Source organism: Astyanax mexicanus, chromosome 10 (genome assembly GCF_023375975.1).
Source record: "Astyanax mexicanus isolate ESR-SI-001 chromosome 10, AstMex3_surface, whole genome shotgun sequence".
Taxonomy (NCBI): Eukaryota; Metazoa; Chordata; class Actinopteri; order Characiformes; family Acestrorhamphidae; genus Astyanax; species Astyanax mexicanus.
The window spans coordinates 29,146,247-29,166,910 of NC_064417.1; the positions used below are offsets into that span (position 1 = coordinate 29,146,247).

Consider the following 20,664-nt stretch of genomic DNA (forward strand, 5'->3'; position numbering starts at 1 on the left):
TAAATTTTGCTCAATTTTATCACTTTTTTTCTTTTCTAGAGAGATATTACTACAGAAACTTCAGTTTCAGTTACTTAGTTATTGCATGCTGGACTGTGGCTCAGTTTATCAGGAACTAAAACTATTCATGAGGAAAAAAAATGCTATTTAAGAGATGCAGCAGCTTCTTGTGGTCATTCAAATGAAGCAGAAAGAAAGAACCCTGTGACTTTTATCAGCCAATGAGGTTTGTTCCATGTGCTCACCAGACTATTTCAGCTCTCTCGCTTCCTTTAAGACTTTTTCACCAGGTTATAGCGGTTGTTATTGTTGAGGATGGCTCGAGCTGGGATTATATTCTTGATTCTCTATGAAATATGTAAGTGATAAACCTTCAGCAGAACTTTTTCCAGTTATTGTTCATTATTGATTTACTTTTAACTGAAATTTAATGTAATTGTATTTGATGTTTCAGGTTCTGCTGAAACTGTAGGAAATACAGAACCGTCGATTGTCTCAGTTGAAGTTGGAGAATCGGTTACTCTAAACTGCACATCTGCACTTATAGATAAGTCTAAAACTGCATACTGGTTTAAGCACAGACTGGAGCACAAACCACAGGAAGTGGGATATAAGCTCGGTGAAAAGAACGCTTCACTTCTAAATCCGTTTAATGGCTCAAAATCAGGATTTCAGTTGAAGGAAGTTGGCAGTTGGGTTTCTCTCAGTATTAAACAGGTTCAGAAACAAGATGAAGGAATGTACTTCTGTGGATCGATTAGCGAGAATTCTGTGAACTTTTCTACTGGAACTTTCTTAGCTGTGTCAGGTAAATACACTGTTTTTAATTTTGCTTCAGTATTCTATCCACAGAAAATTGTCTAAAAGTTTAAACATTATTTTATTCTTAAGTTTATTATTCTTGACTCTTCTGTTATGTTCTATTGTAAGGATCAGGGGCACATTTCTCGATAGCAAATGATCTTAGCAATTACAAACGACTTTAACCCTCCCGTTATGTTCATTTGTCAGAAACAGCAACGGTGTCCCCGGGTCATTTTGACCCAGTGCATGTTTAATTATCCAAAAGATGTCTAAAACAAACAAACAAAAAAAATACTTACAAGCAGTGTTAATATTTCATTACTAACTCCATTACCAATTATTCTATCAATATTTAGTGCAATGGTGTTCCTTACCTCTAACAGGTAATGGTTCAATCAGTATAATTCAATCGTTTTTCTTATAAAACTCAATAGTTACCTTAAATTAACTTAACATAGCAATTTAGTTTTAGTTTTTTTTAGTTTTTTAGTTTTAGTTTTTTTAGTGGTTGCAAATATGTAAAATTAAACCATTTTTATATCATAATTAGGCCAACAGAAATATTTCATACTTAAAAAAAATTTTTTTTTTTTGCAATTTTTCCTAGATCTTTAAACTTTAAACGGGTCAATTTGACACGTACCATAACAGGAGGGTTAAGAACAATGTAATTTTAAGAACATCAATTTTAGGTCTGTTATGCAAAAGCCTTCTTAGTCTTCAGAGTTATAAACGAGTGTTAAGAATTTCTTAGTTTACTCAGACTCTGCATCTGCACTGACACCACCATTAGAAAACGGAATCACTGATTTATATACATTCTCAATATTGTACCAGATCACAGTGCTACAAATAACCTTACTGTTCACCTCAGAAACTCAAAGCTCAACATTATTTTTAATATACTTAATACAGCCATGTATTAAAGAGCATCAACCAAAAAGAACAACATCAGGATACATTAGAGCAAACAAGATATTGTAGAAGAAATAGTATTACGGCCAGTTAATAATTTCTATTAATTCTAGATATAGAAATCCTTTGAACATTTATGTTTGCAAAATAGCTTTATGTTTGAAGTGGCAAACCCCATATACTCTATACATAGTTTATGAATAAAATGAATATATCACAATAGCAAAATCACAAATTAAATTATTATATATGTATTGTATTATATAGTAAAACTCATTATATGGACAAATTTTTTATATACCTTATATCTTATTTTTTTCCACTATCATATCAATAAAACAAGAAACATACAATGTGAATTTTGATCATTTAAAAAAAAAAACTTATAACTAATATATCCCTTAAACATAACATAATAGAAGAGTTAATCATAATCACAAAATTATCCTAAATTCTATCAGTAATGCTGTAGCACATACAGTACCGTTAACAGTTTCATCGCAATCGGAAGGTAAAAAAAATCTTAGACTGTCTATGTTTTACTAACCAGATCCTTCAGAACATTGCAGTGTTAAGTGTCTTACATTTCTAGGTGAATTATAATTTATGTAGCTTATATTGGTGATTTATTAAAGCTGAAATATATGGTTTTGTTGAAACCAGTAAAAAGTCTGAACAAAATTACTAAGCATCATTTTTTACAGTCCTGTGGTGTCCACAGATAAAAAATATTTATCTGCCTTTTTTATCAAAGAGTGATAATAAAGGTATTTTAATAAATAAAAAATGATCCACAATAGATCTCTTAGTCTAGATTAATTTCTTATTGGTCAAGTTAAAATTTATTAATTAATTAATTTAAATCACTATCTATTTATAGATCTATTAAGTATGTAATATATCACTATTTTATTCAACATAAGTTATAAAAACACTCCTTAAAAAAAAACAAAAGAAAAAATATATAATTTTAGGCAATTTATAAAAATATAAAAATATTTTTATTACATTACCAAAGTAATTTTATATTTTGATAATGTTTTTTTTTTTATGAAAATATCCGAAAGTTATTTTTTTTTAATATGGGATGCAATGTAAATATATAACTATATTTAGTAGTAAAAAACACAAAAAGTCAGTTTAGGCCATTGCAATAATTTAATGGCAATTCTGTGCAAGAAGAATCTGAACTTATAAAATATATTTTAGTGAGATTTTCATACAATAGTTTGATTTAAAAGATTTTGGCTTATAAAGCAAAGAGTTCGGTTCATGTTTCAGGATAAGAGTAGAAAAAATAAGATATCTAAATAACAAAAAATGTATTTTTATTATATCACCTTACTGACTTTATATTTTGTGAAGTTATCTTTTTAAATATGGGATGCAATGTACATTTTTACAAAAAATATTATTTAGTTTTATTTTATTATTTATACTTCTAGTAAATATAGAAATGTAGTGTATTTATTTCTTTTAAGCTTTAAAGTCATATAAAGTAACAAAAAATTCCACAAATTAAAAAAACAGAAGATACCAATTATACATCAATGATTAATGTATCAATACTACATAAATATAGTTAATTATATCCTAAATATACAAATAAAAATCATCTAAGCATCTCTAATTCCAATCATTGTTTTAATAAACGTCAGTTCACCTACTGTGTCCATATTTTTTTTATTAACACATTATTTTATTTTAGAAAGTTCACACATGCACATTGACCCTCTATATTATGTATTATCCAGATGATTCACAGTTCAACATCTCAGTTCTCCAGACTCCAGCACTGCAGTCGGTTCCTCCAGGAGAAGCAGTGAATCTTCAGTGTACGGTTCTCTCTGAGATCAGGTCAGCAGAACTGAGAGTGTTCTGGATCAGATCTGCTGCAGGATCATCCTTTCCTGAAATCATCTTCACTCATCACAACAACAGCAGCAGCAGCAGCCGTCAGTGTGAGATCAGCTCTTCTAAACACAGCAGAGTGTACAACTTCTCCCCCAACATCCCCAACAACCACCATGCTGCAACTTACTACTGCACTGTGGAGACCTGTGGAAGGATCATCGTTGGAAACGGGACAGCAGTAGAAATAAGTAAGATTTTACTACTAAATAAGCACACACACATTCACTTACTCACTATTAGTGAGGACAGTTGTAGGTAATTCTAAGCCTAAGCAGTGACTCAGGAGATCAAAGTGATAGCGGTCTTTTATGAAGCAAATGATGGTTTTGCAACTGAAATAAGTGAAATAGTAAAATCAGTATATGATATTGTTGCTTCTAAACAACACATTTATAAAAACTTCAAATTCTGTCAATAACTAAGAAAAAGTTTAATTGTCTGTGATGATTACAGGCAGACACAAAGGAGAGATGAGGTTTGGGTTGGGGATTAGGTTGAATGTGGTCTAGCACAAAAGCCTCTGCCCTAGTGCCTCCATGCTCTAAAGTACCCTCTATAGGGGTAAAACAAGACAAAGTTTTGTAATTGCTGCTCTGTTTGTGGGGAAAAAAGTGATTAAGCCTCTACTAGGCTGCCCCTTTCTGTAATAAATTATGATTATGTCCTGAGAGCATGAATAATTTGATAGTGTATCTGAATAAGTGAGTGTCTTTCTGTTTCTCAAATGAAAAATGGTGCAGTTATGAAGTGTTTTCTACTGTCTATGAGACAGTGTCCCATAGCATGCTCTATCCAGTAGATAAAATTGGAAAATTGGAATGTGTTCATGGAACGTGTGTTTGAAAGCATGATACGGTTACCAGTGTGGTGCCCCTCTAGTAAAGAAGTGCCCCACCTGTGAAATGTGTAGTGTGATGTTGTGCCCTACATGTTTCCTTACAATAGGAGAAACTGTATTGGATAGTAAAAGACAAAGTAAATTAACGTTGTCAGTGATGCTATTTTTTTCTGTACACTTTATGTAATTTTTGCTCCACATTCTATAAAATGGTCATATACTAGAGGCCGTGCTAATACAGTCTTTAACCAGAGTTGCCAGGTTTGTGGTTTTCCCACCAAATTGGGCTGGTTTGAAAATCCAGTCACGGGTAAAAAAATTAGGGGGTGTTTTTTTTTGGGCTACTTAAAAAAAATTACTGCGGGTGCCAAAAAAAAAAAAAAAAAAAAAAAGGGCGTTGCCTTGGATGTCAACACGGCGGACAAACATGTAGAAATTGACACTTAAATATGAAAGGATTGATTACAATTAATTCATTCATTCATTTATTCATAAGAGACAGCGAGAGAGAGAGAGAGAGAGAGAGAGAGAGAGAGAGAGAGAGAGAGAGAGAGAGAAAGAAATCACATTGTAAACAGAAATCACAAGGTGAAAAAAATGGGTCAAGAACAAAAATGTGTAAATAAAAGGTTTTTTTCTAATTATATTCCTATTAAATGTTCTACTCTGGAATATACTACTAATGATTATTAAATAAAAAGAAATACTCATAATAAATCCCTTATAAACAAAATACTAAGTCATACACTCAGATATTTTCCCATTTTTCATGTGTGACAGACAGATACTTTAAGCTTGTTTAAGATTCTAAATGGTGGGTTTAAGACTGACTTTGGGCTGGATATTTCTGTTGGACTTGGCAACCCTGTCCGTAACCCTGGCACCCTGTTGAAGTGTGTGAGGAAGTAAAACAGCAAGATTTGTTTGTAGCTGTAAATATTAAGTTTAACCTAAAATCACTATGTGTCTTATTTAAGTAATCTATAGGTGAGCCCTGGTGAGCGCTCAGGTGGATTGCTATTTTAATGGCGCAGAGCCTCTGCAATTCTCAGCAGAGGAAGCTGACCTGCTCGTTCACGCTGTGAAGGTGCACAAGCAGGTCATTTATGCTTTATTTTCTACTCTATTTATTGTTGATGTAAAAGTTAATAAAGGTTTAACGATGATAAAAAGTAAGGATTTAATAATGAGGACAGATTTCACAGAACACGTGGATCAAAAAGAATAAAGTAACAATTTGATATGAACTGCAAAAACAGAACAATGAGCAAAAAAAAATCTTAGTTTTTTTTTATATATTATGCACAAATGTGGGTAGTGATTAGTGAACAGTGGATGTGACACTATATGTACAATCGTAACTTTATTTTGAGGTAAAATCTGAAGTTCATGCTGACTGTTACTGTGATGTATGTTCTATCACAGAACAGTGGGACAGTTCTACACGTGTACTGGTAGTCGCTCTCGGGGTGTTTTCAGGAGTGTGTGTGGTTGTAATCTGTGCTCAGGCCATCATCATTTTGAAGCTGAAGAGAACTGGGCCATGTGCTGGTAAGAATCACTTATAATACAATAACTACAGTAGATTAGATTTACTTAAATCAGACATACTGTATCTGAAATAATATTCCTTCACTGTCTTTATCTTCTTTCTGCTCTACAGGGAAACTTCAGCCGGGCGCTGTGGTGGAGAACGCTTTCAGTCAGGTACTCTTCATATAATCTGTAATTATGAAATAATACTGATTAGAAGCTTAGTTAAATTTTTAAAGTGTAGCTGAAAAGGTGTGGAATTAATTGAAAAATATAAATGATGATGATAATGAATAAATAAGCAAATTGCATTGCCATGTGTAATTAGCATATCGAGGAGTTATAAATGGTAACACTTTTTAAAGGAACACAAATTAGGGGCTTATTAACATATTGTTCTTTGCTCAATAAAGCTTTAATTAGACATTTGTAAATTATGTATTTACTGCTTATTCAAGCTTTATTATCTTACTTAAGTGGCTTCTGCTTGCATTTCAGCACCTTAAACACCAGAGATGAGGAAGAAAATTACAGTTTACATATCAATAATCATTATTATTTCTGTGGTTGCTTATATATTATATTATATTATATTATATTATATTATATTATATTATATTATATTATATTATATTATATTAGATTACAAACTAATGAAATCACTTGTCTGTTGCTTATAGTCTAACTGCGCATTAAAATCATAGATTTAATAGCTTTGCAACACTTTGTTAATTGGTAATTAAGACTGATCATTAAATAACTCACAGAACTGGCTTGTTCTTTTCTCGCATCATGCGTAAGTTTGCTTGTTATTCACTAAGACTTATCGCTTTTGGAAAATGCATGCAAACTGCAAACTGCAAACTGCAAAAAAAAAAAAAAAAAAAAAAAAAATATATATATATATATATATATATATATATATATATATATATTATTACATGTATATCTGCGTGTGTAGATAGTATCTGGAAGGGAGTGTTTGAACCGGAATTTGAACACCCAACCTTTGGGACTGCAGACGGGTGTGCTACCACTGCACTACTTAGAGGAAAAAACAAAGGGCCTGCCACATGGCATGGCCCAAACAAAGGAAATTGAATCAAATTAACAAAGAAACTTAGGAAAGGCTTTTTGAAATTCAAAACTTAGAAAAACAATGAGATCTTTTCTCTCTCTTTTTGTGAATTCTTTTAAGATCTATTTTCCTCTTTTTTGAGAGCCTTTGTTTGTTTTGAGATCTTCTCTCTTTTTTGTGGCTTCTTTTAAGATCTTTTTTATGAGACTTTGTTTGTTTTAAGATCTTTTTCTCTTTTATTGTGGCTTCTTTTGAGATCTCTTTCTTTTGTGAGCCTTTGTATCTTTTGAGATCTTTCTTCTTCTTTGTTTTGTGTGTGTGTGGCTTCTTTTAAGATTCTTTTCTTTCTAATCTCTTTTTTTCTTTACCCACTGTTACCGGTCACCCCTCTACAAAGGTGTGAAGGTGAACTGAGGTTTGGCTGGGGTTTTTAAGCAGTGTTCACAGCTGAGCCTAATTTGCACTAATTACTGCTGAGGATTCTGGGACTTGGTGTTTTTTGCCCCAGATCCACCAGCTCTTCCATTGCAGTGTCTAGGCCCTCTGCTGGTGGTTGGCTGCACATGCCGCTTTCTTAAAACGCACCCCTGGTTTGTTATCAGAGCTGTATTTTTGTTGAACACTGAATGTAATTATTAATCAGAATCAAACTGTTTCACAATAAATTAATCCACCTTCTAGAAAATACTGATGCTGCACTAATTAAGCCATCAATGCAGTAATCCTGCTGACACCGGTTAAATATCCAATGTTTTATTATAGTGTGAGGGCTTGAAATTGAATGCTGACTTTCACTGGGCTTATTTAAATGTATCTCCAAAATATCTGCAAAAAATCTTAGAAAGAACTATACAATCGATACAAAAAAATGTATAATACCTTTCAATAGAAGTGGATGTAAAAGTATTTCAGCTTTAAATTTAAACATTTCTGTTGCCCATTTATTATGGAGTGTGAACACAATGTTAGGAATTTCAGATTTATATTTTGTTTAAAAAAAAGAAGATAATTTTACATAATCTCTGCTTTGTGCTAAGGGATCAAATCCTGAAATTGTACATGTCTCTCTCAGCAGGACCAGAATGCTGATAGTCTGAATTACGCTTCAGTTCAGTTTAAAGAGAAGAAACCTAAACGAGAAGAGAGACGGAGGAGAGAGGAACCGGAGGAACTGGTCTACTCTCAAGTCAGATCCACCACTCACCGTCCAAAACATTAGATCTACTAGAGCTAAGTATTACAGTCTTTACAGACAGACAAAAAAGATAGAACTTCGTTAACTCGTACTTAAGATTGATCATTAATTAAAGAGTGTTTCCCAAACCCATGCGTAACTAAAGTACTACGTAAACTCGCTCGCAGATTAACGAGTAACCTGAACCAGTCTTTATTCTTAGGCTGCGTCCAGAAACCCCAAAAGTGTCTCCTTTTTCCTACCGATCCTCCTCCTCTCCTCCGTGACCCGGAAACTGATTTCGTGACGCCATCTTGCCTCCTGTCCGAATACCGTAGGAGACGAAAGAAGCCGCTTAAAATCCACCTGTAGTAGGCTTCCAACGGAGGTTACATCAGTGTATCCTACTCCGGAAGACTTTTAAGGATTTTCCAATGACATCACTGCATCCACGCCCACAGAGCACGAAAATGGGGAAGGCAACGCCCAAATATACGTCATAAACATATTAATTAACTAGGTTCCTTATCAAATTAAACAGCCAGTAAAGCAGTAATATAATTTATAGTTTAGATAAACTGTATGCTCAGTAAAACTATATTTATGACCCTATGTGTATCATGTTATACATATAAAAACATATATTATTTATAATATATATATATATATAATTTTAATTAATTCATTTATTTACTTATTTATTTTAACTTAGGGACTGATGAGGAACTGAAACCCTCATAAGGCTGAGGTCAGACAGGGCTGCCAGAGTCACTGGTCAGAGATGCGGCTGGGAGTAAACAGGATTTTATTGGAATATCTGAATTTTTAGCTGTGTGTGATAGTAATGTTCTGAAACGTGCTGAAAGTGAGCGTTGTGATTGGCTCAGTTCATCGGTAGTCAACATCCTATCTAAAAGGGATCAGCTGTCCCATTTCCCCAATTACAGCTCCTTCCCTCCGTTCCTCCTCCTCCTCTCCTCTCCTCGATTCCTCCACCTTCTTCCGGGGTAGGAGAGGAGGAGTAGGAAAGGAGGAGTAGGAGAGGAGGAGTAGCAAAAGTTTCTGGACGCAGCCTTAGAGAGCTTCTTTAAGGGATCTCGACCTGCAGTTCGGCACCTTAAACACCAGGGACCGCCAATTTTGTGGGAGAAAAATGAGTATTTCCGTGGTTGAACCAATTATATTATATTACTATTAATTATAATCAATTATATTATTATATAATTATTATTATATTATATTATATTATATTATATTATATTATATTATTTCCCCAAAGATGGCATGTTCAGGCTAATTGGATGAGGTGTGAGTGTGTAAGTGGATGTGTCTGTGTGTCTGCGACGGATTGGCGGCCTGTCCAGGGTATATACTGCCTTCAGTATAGACTCCAGCCCACCCTCTCCCTGCATATTGGCAGTGTTGAATCGATATTTGTGGATCGATTGAGTGCGCTGTTTCGGGGGAGGAGTCAACAAAGACGTTCTTTAACCTCTTTCGTTAATTTTCGCTTTGCGAAGCTCTTTGGGAAACACTCGCAGAACTGGCTCGTTCTTTACTCACGTCATTCGTTAGTTTGTTCGTTATTTGCTAAGGTTGATAGTTTTTGGGAAACCCACCCCAGGTCATTTTTTGTTAAGTACAAAACTCCACATGTGTTCATTCATAGTTTTGATGCCTTCAGTGAGAATCTACAATGTAAATAGTCATGAAAATAAAGAAATTGCATTGAATGAGAAGGTGTGTCCAAACTTTTGGCCTGTACTGTAGATATATAGATATTAGACAGACCAACATATATGAAATAGAATAAATAAAAACAGTACAGTATTAAGAGTAAATCTATTACCATATTTACATGCAGGTGCACATATTGTGTTTGAATATAAATGTATTATTTTTATTTTATTTTCCAGATTTGTTTTATGTGGCATTTTTATTGTATTTTCTTTTTCTGTTTGGCCTGTAAATAGCCATGTGTTCATTAACTCCAGGAGATGTTTGACTTATGAATATCATGAATGAACATCATTTAAGCTTTATATAGATTTAAATTTAAGCAGCATGTCAACAGGTAGAATTTATAAATGAACTGCGTAATTCAATTCCAAGCAGTTTCTACTGAAATTAATTTTTTTCTATTGAAACTTTATTTGTGGAAAATCATTTTCAAATCAAATTGTTCATTTTTTTGTGATATTAGGTTTGTTTTTTGTTTTAATTTCATGTTATTGTGCTCTAAATTTAATTTCATGTTATTGTTTCTAAATATAGAATGTAAATATTTTGATTTGTGATTCATTTAGATCAAGTTTATATTTAATAAATTAATATTTGTTCAGAAGATACTTTATAGTGTTTTAATTTATTTAAAGTTCTTTTTTTTACATAACCATATCATGTTAGTTTAAAATAGAGAATATCTCTAAAAAGCTCAAAAAAAAAAAGCAAATAAAAAACACACCAGTCAGTGGATTTACTGTATAACTAGAAATAAACATGTGTTAATTATCACCTCATGGTATTATATATTTTAATCCCAAACTTAGGTAATGTTCTCTAAAATCTGAAGAATTTATTTACAATTATAAAGAGAATAAATAACACCATATAATGATATTTCTATGATCTCTAAATACGGTTTATAAAGATCATTAAATGGTGTTGAGTAGCTGATATGGATAGAGGATATAGAAATTCAGTTCATGTATACATATACATACATTACAATAACATATATCATGTAAACATTTTGTGCTTTGTATTATTAATTAATAAACTAAAATCCAATGTAATATAATAAATGTTAAACATCTACTTAAACAGGTAGTTTATTGTGTAAATAATACAATGTCAAAATGGCCGTGCTGACGTTGAACCAAAGATTAAAAATATAAAACTACCATGGATTAAAATATTACACAACATTAATGCTTATAACTGAACTAAGAAACATTACAGTGTCACACTCAAGCTGAAGATTTTATTTTTGTTGGTGTTGATGTAGTGTAAATGGAAAAAGAAAATGAAAAATACATCCATTATTGACTTTTTTTCAGTGCCACTGATGATTATATTGGAAACACTGTGCTTTTTGTGCGCAGATCCAGAATGTCTTTAATTTCTTTAAAGGAACTTTTTTTCCGCACCTGAAGTTTTTTAGGTAAAATGGCAGGTAAAAAACTTTTGGGAAACGCATCCCATATTTGAATGCATTATGAATGCATTACAGTGTGTTAGGACTGTCTTTGTAGAGTCTCACAGGAATAACATTCAATTTCAACAAAAGCCACTTCTGATCTGTTCTTCTTCTTTTCTGGTGAAAGCAGAAGTGAACTGATTGAGATGTGGGTAAAAGTCAGAGAGCTGATTTTATTTTGCACACATATTTTAAAACTCTGCAGATTTGTACAGTGCACTTCTGCTTTTGTAAACTTGGTCTGAAGAAGCGATGCTGTGGTTCACCCTGGCCAGAAATAACTGAGCATCCTGTGGAAACTTTGATGAGTGGGAGGGAGGCTGTTTTATCTCAGAAGCTCGATCAGGGTGGTCAGAGCGGTCTGCACAAACACAGCATCAAAAACACTTCAGCGGCAGTATGTGTAAACCAGCAACACTGCAAAAACCACAAAAGGCCTCAGTCAGAAGCAAAGGTGCCCACTGACATGATGCACTTGCTTTAAACTGTTCAGACAAAATTACTGGACACATAGATATTGTAGTATTGCTGTGAGAATCTCCAACTCCCCAACTCAATGCATTTAAAAATAATGGATTGAGTTCCATCATTCCAGAAAACCCAGTTCTGCTTTTCCACACATCAGGCCTGACATTAAGCATGGTGCCAAGGTGAAAAATTATTTTCTCCCTACAGATTTCTTTTGTGTTTCAAACAAAACGTTTGTATTTTTTTTTTGTACTTTTGTAAGACATTTAAAGGGGGACTTGTTTGTGTGCTTTGGATCATTGTCCTGCTGCAGAACCCAAGTACGCCTGATCTTGAGGTCCCAATCTGATGGCTGGTTCCATCTATTACAGCAAGTTGTCCAGGCCCAGAAAGAAGCAAAACAGCCTCAGACCATCACACTACCACCACCATGTTTTACTTTCAGTATGATGTTCTTTTTCTGAAATGATGTGTTAGTTTTACGCCAGATGTAACGGGACTCCTTCCAAAAAGTTCCACTTTTGTCAGTCCAAAAAATATTTACCCAAAATCCTGGTCCCATGTTTTCTCCATTTGTGAAAAACAGCTCTCACTGTGGTCTTCTGAACCTTAAAGCTGATAGATGGTCAAAGACTTTGTTTTCTCATCTGTTGGTAAATTTCTTCAGATCAGGGCATAATGTGTTGCTTTTTGAGATCTTTTAGCTGCTTCATGTCAGACAGGTTCTATTTAAGTGATTTGTTGATTCTACAGGTCTGGCAATAATCAGGTCTGGTTGTGAATAAAAATGATGAAATAAATTAAATTCTACTGTATACACAAACAAGTTATTGGTAGAAGGAGGAGCTCCAGTAAGGCCAGACGTTAACCCCACCCACATTGTTCAAGAAACTAAAGCTTCAGTTTATTGTATTTAATTACTTTATTTGAATATTATATACAAAAAAATAAACATAATGGAAAATATTTACCAAGTTACAACAAAGCTTCAAGTCGAAAAAATAAAAAAAGTAAATTGATTAAAGAGATCCACAGTAATTGACACTGATAGATAGAGCTGTATGCTGTATTTATTGCCTATTATTTTAATTACTGTTTTTTTTAAACTATAGTTAGTTAGATGTTTTAGTAAATGGTGAAATATAAGAATAAATTAAGCACCGAATTAAGCACAAGAATAAATACCCAATTTCTCTCAATAGGGGTTATTTAACACCTTACAATAAGTGTTACAAACAACAGTACTTAGTACAGTAAAAACTTTGTTAAATGGTTAAGTATTTTTCTTTAACTAATTATTATTGTAACTTTAGTTGATACATTATTAAATGTTTATTTTTAAAAATACTGTAAATAATAATGAAATAAAGCATTAGTTCAAAATGTTGTAATGATTAATAATAGTGTCAATTAATAGTTAGTTGAGACGTTCTGTTTATAGATGTACCATTATTGAAAAATGTTTCCTGAAAATATTGTATTAATTAAAAGATTCAGCTTATTGATGAAATAAATGTGATAATGATTTGCTGGTTCAGTAACCAATCACATTAGCTCCATTATTTTTAAACACAGTGAGTGTGGATTCATGTCTGACTGGTGTATCTCACTTCAGAGTATACACTATTCTGAGGACGTCCGCTTTTTTGTTCTTCCTTTTTCTTTTAGATTTTTTCTCAGCGAAGTTCAAAGCAGCATAATTCAGCTCTACATCATCACCAGGTTCCTGTAACAAAATCACAAATCCTTATATGTGTATGTTCCTCCTGTGGTCATCATATTTTATTATTATTTTTATTATGATTATTATTATTGTTATTATTATTATTATTATTATTATTATTATTATTATTATTATTATTATTATTATTATTATTTGTATTTAACCAGGCAAGTCATTAAGAACACCCTCTTGTTTGCAATGGCAGCCTGGCAACCAAAGTTCACTCATGCTAAACCTCAATATATCTTTTTAACCCAGATAAAAATCTAGCTTGAGACCAACTGATCTTTGATGGTTAAGGCGGTTGAAAGCTGGTCATCCAGGTAAAAATATAACCTATACTGGTTATTTACCTTGGTCAGTTTGGTCATGTGTGTAGACCAGCTGAACTATGTAACTCAATTAAACACACACAAAAACATTTGTATTTATTGAAAACTGCTGGCCAACCTGAAGTTATTGATGCTTAGGATTGTGCAACAATGAAATGTGTAGGATTTTCAGAGCATGCAGAATTAAATGTTTTATTTTCCCCCAATTGATATAAAGTTTGCATATTGCACAACAATAAAAAAGAGAGGACAGTATGTGTAGCGACACACTACCAACCCATGTAATAACAGTTGGTAAAGATTATTTATAGTTGTACAGTTTTTGTAATTGAATGTGTGCCAAGGTATTTTAGACATTGATAGAAAGTTTAATAATTTCTCTAAAAAATAAAAAAAATCTAAATCTGGAAATGTTTTAAAATATTTGAACATTTTTGGCCAAACTGGAATTCTAAACGCTTATGATTTAAGTACTGACCCTGACCCTTGGATTCTGGAAGCTTGTAACTGCAACAATAAAGTTAATAACTCTTAACTTCTTAACTTTTAAACCTTAAGGGCAAACCTGCAGAACCCACACAGCATTTCTAAAAAGAGTAGAGTGAGTAAATATTTATAATATTTTCCATTAAACATGATTAGCCTACCTGGAATTGTAATCCCTCTGTGTTTGTGAGATCCTGGTGAGATTTATTACCTTGAGAGATGGAAATGATGTCAGATTATCACAGAAAAAAAAATCAAATACAAATTGTGTGTGTGTGTGTATATACTCACCTCTACAGTGTTAGTAACTATTTTTCCATCGCACACAAAAGCAGCACAGTGTGATATTCCAGATAACACACAAGCCCAGTGCCAGTCCCATTCCAATGAGTAGAGAGGAATGTGTTTCTGTAAAATCACATTATCAGTTAATAAAACTGAGAAAAATATGTTTTGTTTGAACTTTATAACCGATTCAATCCAATATTAAAAATTGAATGTATATAATCTACTTTAATAATTACAGTGACATGAACACAAACTCGAGCGGCAGTCTGTAAATTCTAGAAAACCGTTGCTTCAGGAAACGGCGTAGATCAACCCATGTGAGGCCTCATCTTACGAGGGAGATGGAACACTAACCACAGTGTTTTTTTATGGAAAATATAATAAAATAAAAAATTTATTTACGCTCTTTAAATAACTTTAAAGTTAACTTGTAAATATTAATTATATTTATATATTTGCTTTTTGAAAGATGTTTCCAATATCCTTTTTTTTAATAAGTTGAAATACTGATCATGTTACTTTTTTGTAAACAGAAAAGGAAATATTGACGTAGGCAAAAATGTTTGCAGTTCTGCCCAAATATTGTATAAAATCCCTATTAAAACTAACCCGTGGCCACAGCTGTTCCATTCCCGATGATGATCCTCCCACAGGTCTCCACAGCGCAGTAGTAAGTTGCAGCATGGTGGTTGTTGGGGATGTTGGGGGAGAAGTTGTACACACTGCTGTGTTTAGAAGAGCTGATCTCACACTGACGGCTGCTGCTGCTGTTGCTGTTGTGATGAGTGAAGATGATTTCAGGAAAGGATGATCCTGCAGCAGATCTGATCCAGAACACTCTCAGTTCTGCTGATCTGATCTCAGAGAGAACCGTACAATAATGTGTTAATAAAAAAAATATGGACACAGTAGGTGAACTGACGTTTATTAAAACAATGATTGGAATTAGAGATGCTTAGATGATTTTTATTTGTATATTTAGGATATAATTAACTGTATTTATGTAGTATTGATACATTAATCATTGATGTATAATTGGTATCTTCTGTTTTTTTAATTTGTGGAAATTTTTGTTACTTTATATGACTTTAAAGCTTAAAAGAAATAAATATACTACATTTCTATATTTACTAGAAGTATAAATAATAAAATAAAACTAAATCATATTTTTTGTAAAAATGTACATTGCATCCCATATTTAAAAAGATAACTTCACAAAATATAAAGTCAGTAAGGTGATATGATAAAAATACATTTTATGTTATTTAGATATCTTATTTTTTCTACTCTTATCCTGAAACATGAACCAAACTCTTTGCTTTATAAGCCAAAATCTTTTAAATCAAACTATTGTATGAAAATCTCACTAAAATATAGTTTATAAGTTCAGATTCTTCTTGCACAGAATTGCCATTAAATTATTGCAATGGCCTAAATTGACTTTTTGTGTTTTTTACTACTAAATGCAGTTATATATTTACATTGCATCCCATATTTAAAAAATAATTACTTTTGGATATTTTCATAAAAAAAAATATCAAAATATAAAATTAGTTTGGTAATGTAATAAAAATATTTTTATATTTTTATAAATTGCCTAAAATTATATATTTTTTCTTTTTTTTTTTTTTTTAAGGAGTGTTTTTATAACTTATGTTGAATAAAATAGTGATACTTAATAGATCTATAAATAGATAGTGATTTAAATTAATTAATTAATAAATTTTAACTTGACCAATAAGAAATTAATCTAGACTAAGAGATCTATTGTGGATCATTTTTTATTTATTAAAATACCTTTATTATCACTCTTTGATAAAAAAGGCAGATAAATATTTTTTATCCGTGGACACCACAGGACTGTAAAAAATGATGCTTAGTAATTTTGTTCAGACTTTTTACTGGTTTCAACAAAACCATATTATTTCAGCTTTAATAAATCACCAATATAAGCTACATAAATTATAATTTACCTAGAAATGTAAGACACTTAACACTGCAATGTTCTGTTCATTAATGTAAATACATATAAAATCATGATATTCACATACTGACTGATGTAAAAAGATACATATATTTACCTGTAACAGCCAAAAACGTTCCTTTATAAAAGCTGATAATTTTTAATGCAGAGGTTGCACAGTAATAAATCCCTTCATCATCTTTAGTGGTGTGAGGTATAGTCAGACTAATGTGTTTTTCTGTTCTCTCTGTAATAGACACTCACATATCTTTATATAGATGCATAAACTGCAGAGAATCCAGACTGAAGTCGTCTTCATGACTAAAGCACTTGAAGCAACTGATATTCTGAACAACACAGCGGAAAGAAATGATTGACAGGCCTGAAGCTGTGAGATGGGCTCACAGCTTATCCACCTCATTGGTTCTCACCAGTCATGAGTTACTTTTCCATTCACCTGTTTGTAACCTCCTCTAAACCCCCTGACTTCTTTTAACTCTTATTTTAACCCTAGTCTTATACAGTGATGATAAGAGTACAAAAACATGTTAACAACTAGAACAGACCCATTGAAAAATGGCTTTAAGTAAAGCGGAAATTTTGTTCAATTTGTAAAATAATTAGTGGTGTCAATCGATTAGAAAAAAATATCTGATTAATCACAACATTATTTTATGATTAACTGTGATTAATCACACTTGTTTTTCTTAATATGCAAGTTTTTATCGAGAATATTTAAATGTAAATAAAATTTATTTGCATTGAAAAAAAAATCATGATTCCAAATCAATCGCGTGGGCACATGCCTCCTCTGATACAGTTTGTGAAATTAAACTCGACCACTTTTTGGACAGTCACTGATGCAGCATTACTCGGTAGCCTGGGCGCTTAGTACGGAGTGAATTTTGAGCACACAAATTTTTAAGAATCAAAAGGTAAAATTGTATGTTACTAGCTAGTTACCTAGTCAGTGAACTAGTCAATGACCTAGTCAGTGAACTAGTCAATGACCTAGTCAGTGAACTAGTGAGTTACCTAGTCAGTGAACTAGTGAGTTATCTAGTCAGTGAACTAGTCAATGACCTAGTCAGTGAACTAGTCAATGACCTAGTCAGTGAACTAGTGAGTTATCTAGTCAGTGAACTAGTGAGTTACCTAGTCAGTGAACTAGTTAATGAGCTTGTCACCTACATTGCGCATGAATATTTCGCACACCTTGTTAACGTGAGTTTTTCAATGGAGTGAAACACTTATTTAGAGAATAAATATAACATTAAACAGAACGTTTGTATGAAATTTAATTGTAAAAGTATCTGCTGCTGTTGTGCGCTGGAATCTGTTCACTCCTGTGTTTGGAAGAAGGCTTGAAACTGGCGGGATGGGCGTGGTCAGTCTCAGACAAGGGTTCAGGGTACCAGCAGTCAATCCAGAACCAGCTGACCAATGGAAATTCAAGGTGAATGCCTTCGTCTAAGCCCCGCCCACCCATCAAAACTCAGAAGCAAAAAACTGAAGCAGAAGCAAACGAGAGATTCCAGAACCAAAACAGAAAAAAATATATATAAATAAATCCACATAAAATTCACAAAAACACACAAATAAAAGCAATGACTGACAAAATCCAAACTGATTTTTTTTAATAACTGCAAAAGTTATAAAGTAACAAAGTATATTGTATATTTTGCAACATACAATTTTTCCTTTTGATTTTAAAATTCACTCCATAGCTTAGAGGAAAGCACCGGATCCCCAGCTCTGATACATCAGCTAAAGCTATATTTACTGTAAATGGCTTTTAGCCAGATTTAAACCTTGATTTTCAGTTGTGGCGAGCCTGTTTTATTTAACTTTAGTCTGCAGTTGGAGTGGACATTCGGAGTGAAAGTTCTGAAGTGAATGATGAGCTGAGACTCGATTTTCAGCCTCAAAATCACATCTGACTTCAGTTGCAGAAAATCAAACAGGAATCTGGTAGTGTAAACTCTTCACCAACTCGAGTCTGAACCAACTCCAACAACAGACAATGAAAACTGATCTTTCTGAAGTAAAGCTTCATCTATCTATACTAAAAAAAACATAATGGGTGACATAAAAATAATTAAATCTGTGTAGATTTTAATCCAGTGTTGTTCGACTTGTCTGAATCTTCTGAAATCTTTTTTTTTTTTTTAAAGAATTACAGTTTTATTTACTTACTTTAGCTTAGCCTTACAGGTCTCACCACCCAGAGTTTAGAAGGAAAACATGGCAACACCGTTCCTACTACTAGTTACTGCATCACATAAAATACCCCTAATAATATAGTTTGCTTTATGTTTGAAAATAGACCAAAAAATAGACATTTATTTATAGTGTGCCTGATAATCCAGTGCTTCTTACTGTGTGAAAAATATGTGATGAAACCAAGCTAACTTTATATTTTAGAGTAAAGGTAATTAAAATGTCTTTGTTTTACTGTGTTTAGACATATAATAATAATAATAATAATAATAATAATAATAATAATAATAATAATAATAATAATAATACAGAATTGCATGTAATTTAGTTATTAACACAATACCATGTTTTACATGTATTGTAGAATTTGTTGAATGTGCTCAAGAGTGGCTCCTTCCTCAGATTATACCTCTACATCACCTTGTTGTTGTAGCTGCAGCTCCCCCATGTGGCCACAGTGAAATCATCAAGTTATCAGCAAAAATATAAAGGATAAAAAAAAACATTATTTTGTGAATTCATTGAAAACAGAGAAATATATTTGGACTCTGCAAATTGTGTTTTCGGGTCTTTTTCTATATTTATTCCATGTTTAGAAGGCAAATGATTTACTAGTAATACCCCCAACACTAGGAGGGTGAGGGCTGATGCAGCCAGTGCACTCTGAGGACCAGTTTACAGATGCCTGTGGTGGCCAGCATTACAAAGGGGTTGAAAAAGGGAAAGGGTGCCACCTACTGTTCCCACCCAGAGAGAGCATGGCTGTACTCTCTCAGACTCTGACTGCTGATGGAGAAGCAGCATGCTTAATCCAAGCAGAGCTCGACCACCCTATCTGCTTAATATTTTGTCAGCCCCCTTAATTTAAAATAAGGCATCTGTGTCCAAGGCCCCACTTACTTCACATTAGGTGTCACAGGTCGTGTCAGTTAGTGCCCCAAATCAGAAGATGAAAATAAAGTGTTTCTCAGTACAGGAAAAGTGTGAAAACAATCCACAATAGTGAACTGACAGAAACAGCAGTCAGGTCAACCTGTGATCGTTTTTCTTGAGGTGGAGACCTTTAATAAATAATAGTTTAATTAACAAATAATAATAATAATTAATAATAGAACCACAATCACAAGAAGATATTTACAGGACTCCACAGCCTTAAAATATAGAATATAGAGATATTTAAATATAGTCATACAATATATAGCTCAATTCAGGGGTTGCCTATGGTTCAATATATCGCAATATATTGTGGAAGTGTATGCAAGGCGATATACTGCATGAGATAACACACTTTCACATTTTTTAAATCATTTTAAATTAGAAAAGTTTTTACTCAAAATGCTTAAAAATACTGCTTCCTAGTTAGTGTGGTTTAAACAGAACACACAACTGCCTGACTTCATTATTTACATGTACACTAATAATTATCTGTATCTGTATTTTTTTGCTTTAAATAAGTAAAGTTTACTTTATTTTTACACAAAATACTGTACAATACTGCCTCCTAGTAGGCGGGGTTTTAACACAACCATTGTCTGACATCATTATGTTTCACTTGTAAACTACTAATTAAAAAGTCTGTACAGTATAGCAACAAAAAATATCGTAAAACAATACAGTGCTGATATTTTCATGTAGCACTATGAAAAGCTTTGCAGCACCACAGTGAACATGCAAAAATACTTAATCACAATCTTAAACACACCAATAAGTTTCCTACTATTCCATTCCA

The 20,664-nt window shown here is 32.7% G+C and overlaps 1 protein-coding gene and 1 long non-coding RNA gene across 3 annotated transcripts in view; both read left to right on the forward strand.

Annotated features, from left to right (window-relative positions):
* Positions 1 to 283: 283 nt before the first annotated feature.
* Positions 284 to 20,664, forward strand: part of LOC125780491 (uncharacterized) — a 56,849-nt gene continuing 36,468 nt past the window's right edge. The window contains exons 1-2 of one of the 2 annotated variants that reach the window (XM_049484300.1): positions 284 to 358; positions 455 to 808. In XM_049484300.1, the coding sequence (XP_049340257.1) occupies positions 316 to 358; positions 455 to 808 (397 nt within the window). In that variant the 5' untranslated portion in view covers positions 284 to 315. The remainder of the gene's footprint in view (positions 359 to 454; positions 809 to 20,664) is intronic. The other variant, XM_049484301.1, reaches the window with a different exon arrangement.
* On the forward strand, positions 3,590 to 8,473 carry LOC107197373 (uncharacterized). The gene is made up of 4 exons (XR_007440959.1): positions 3,590 to 3,821; positions 5,897 to 6,022; positions 6,135 to 6,178; positions 8,155 to 8,473. It is a non-coding gene; the product is annotated as an uncharacterized LOC107197373 (long non-coding RNA).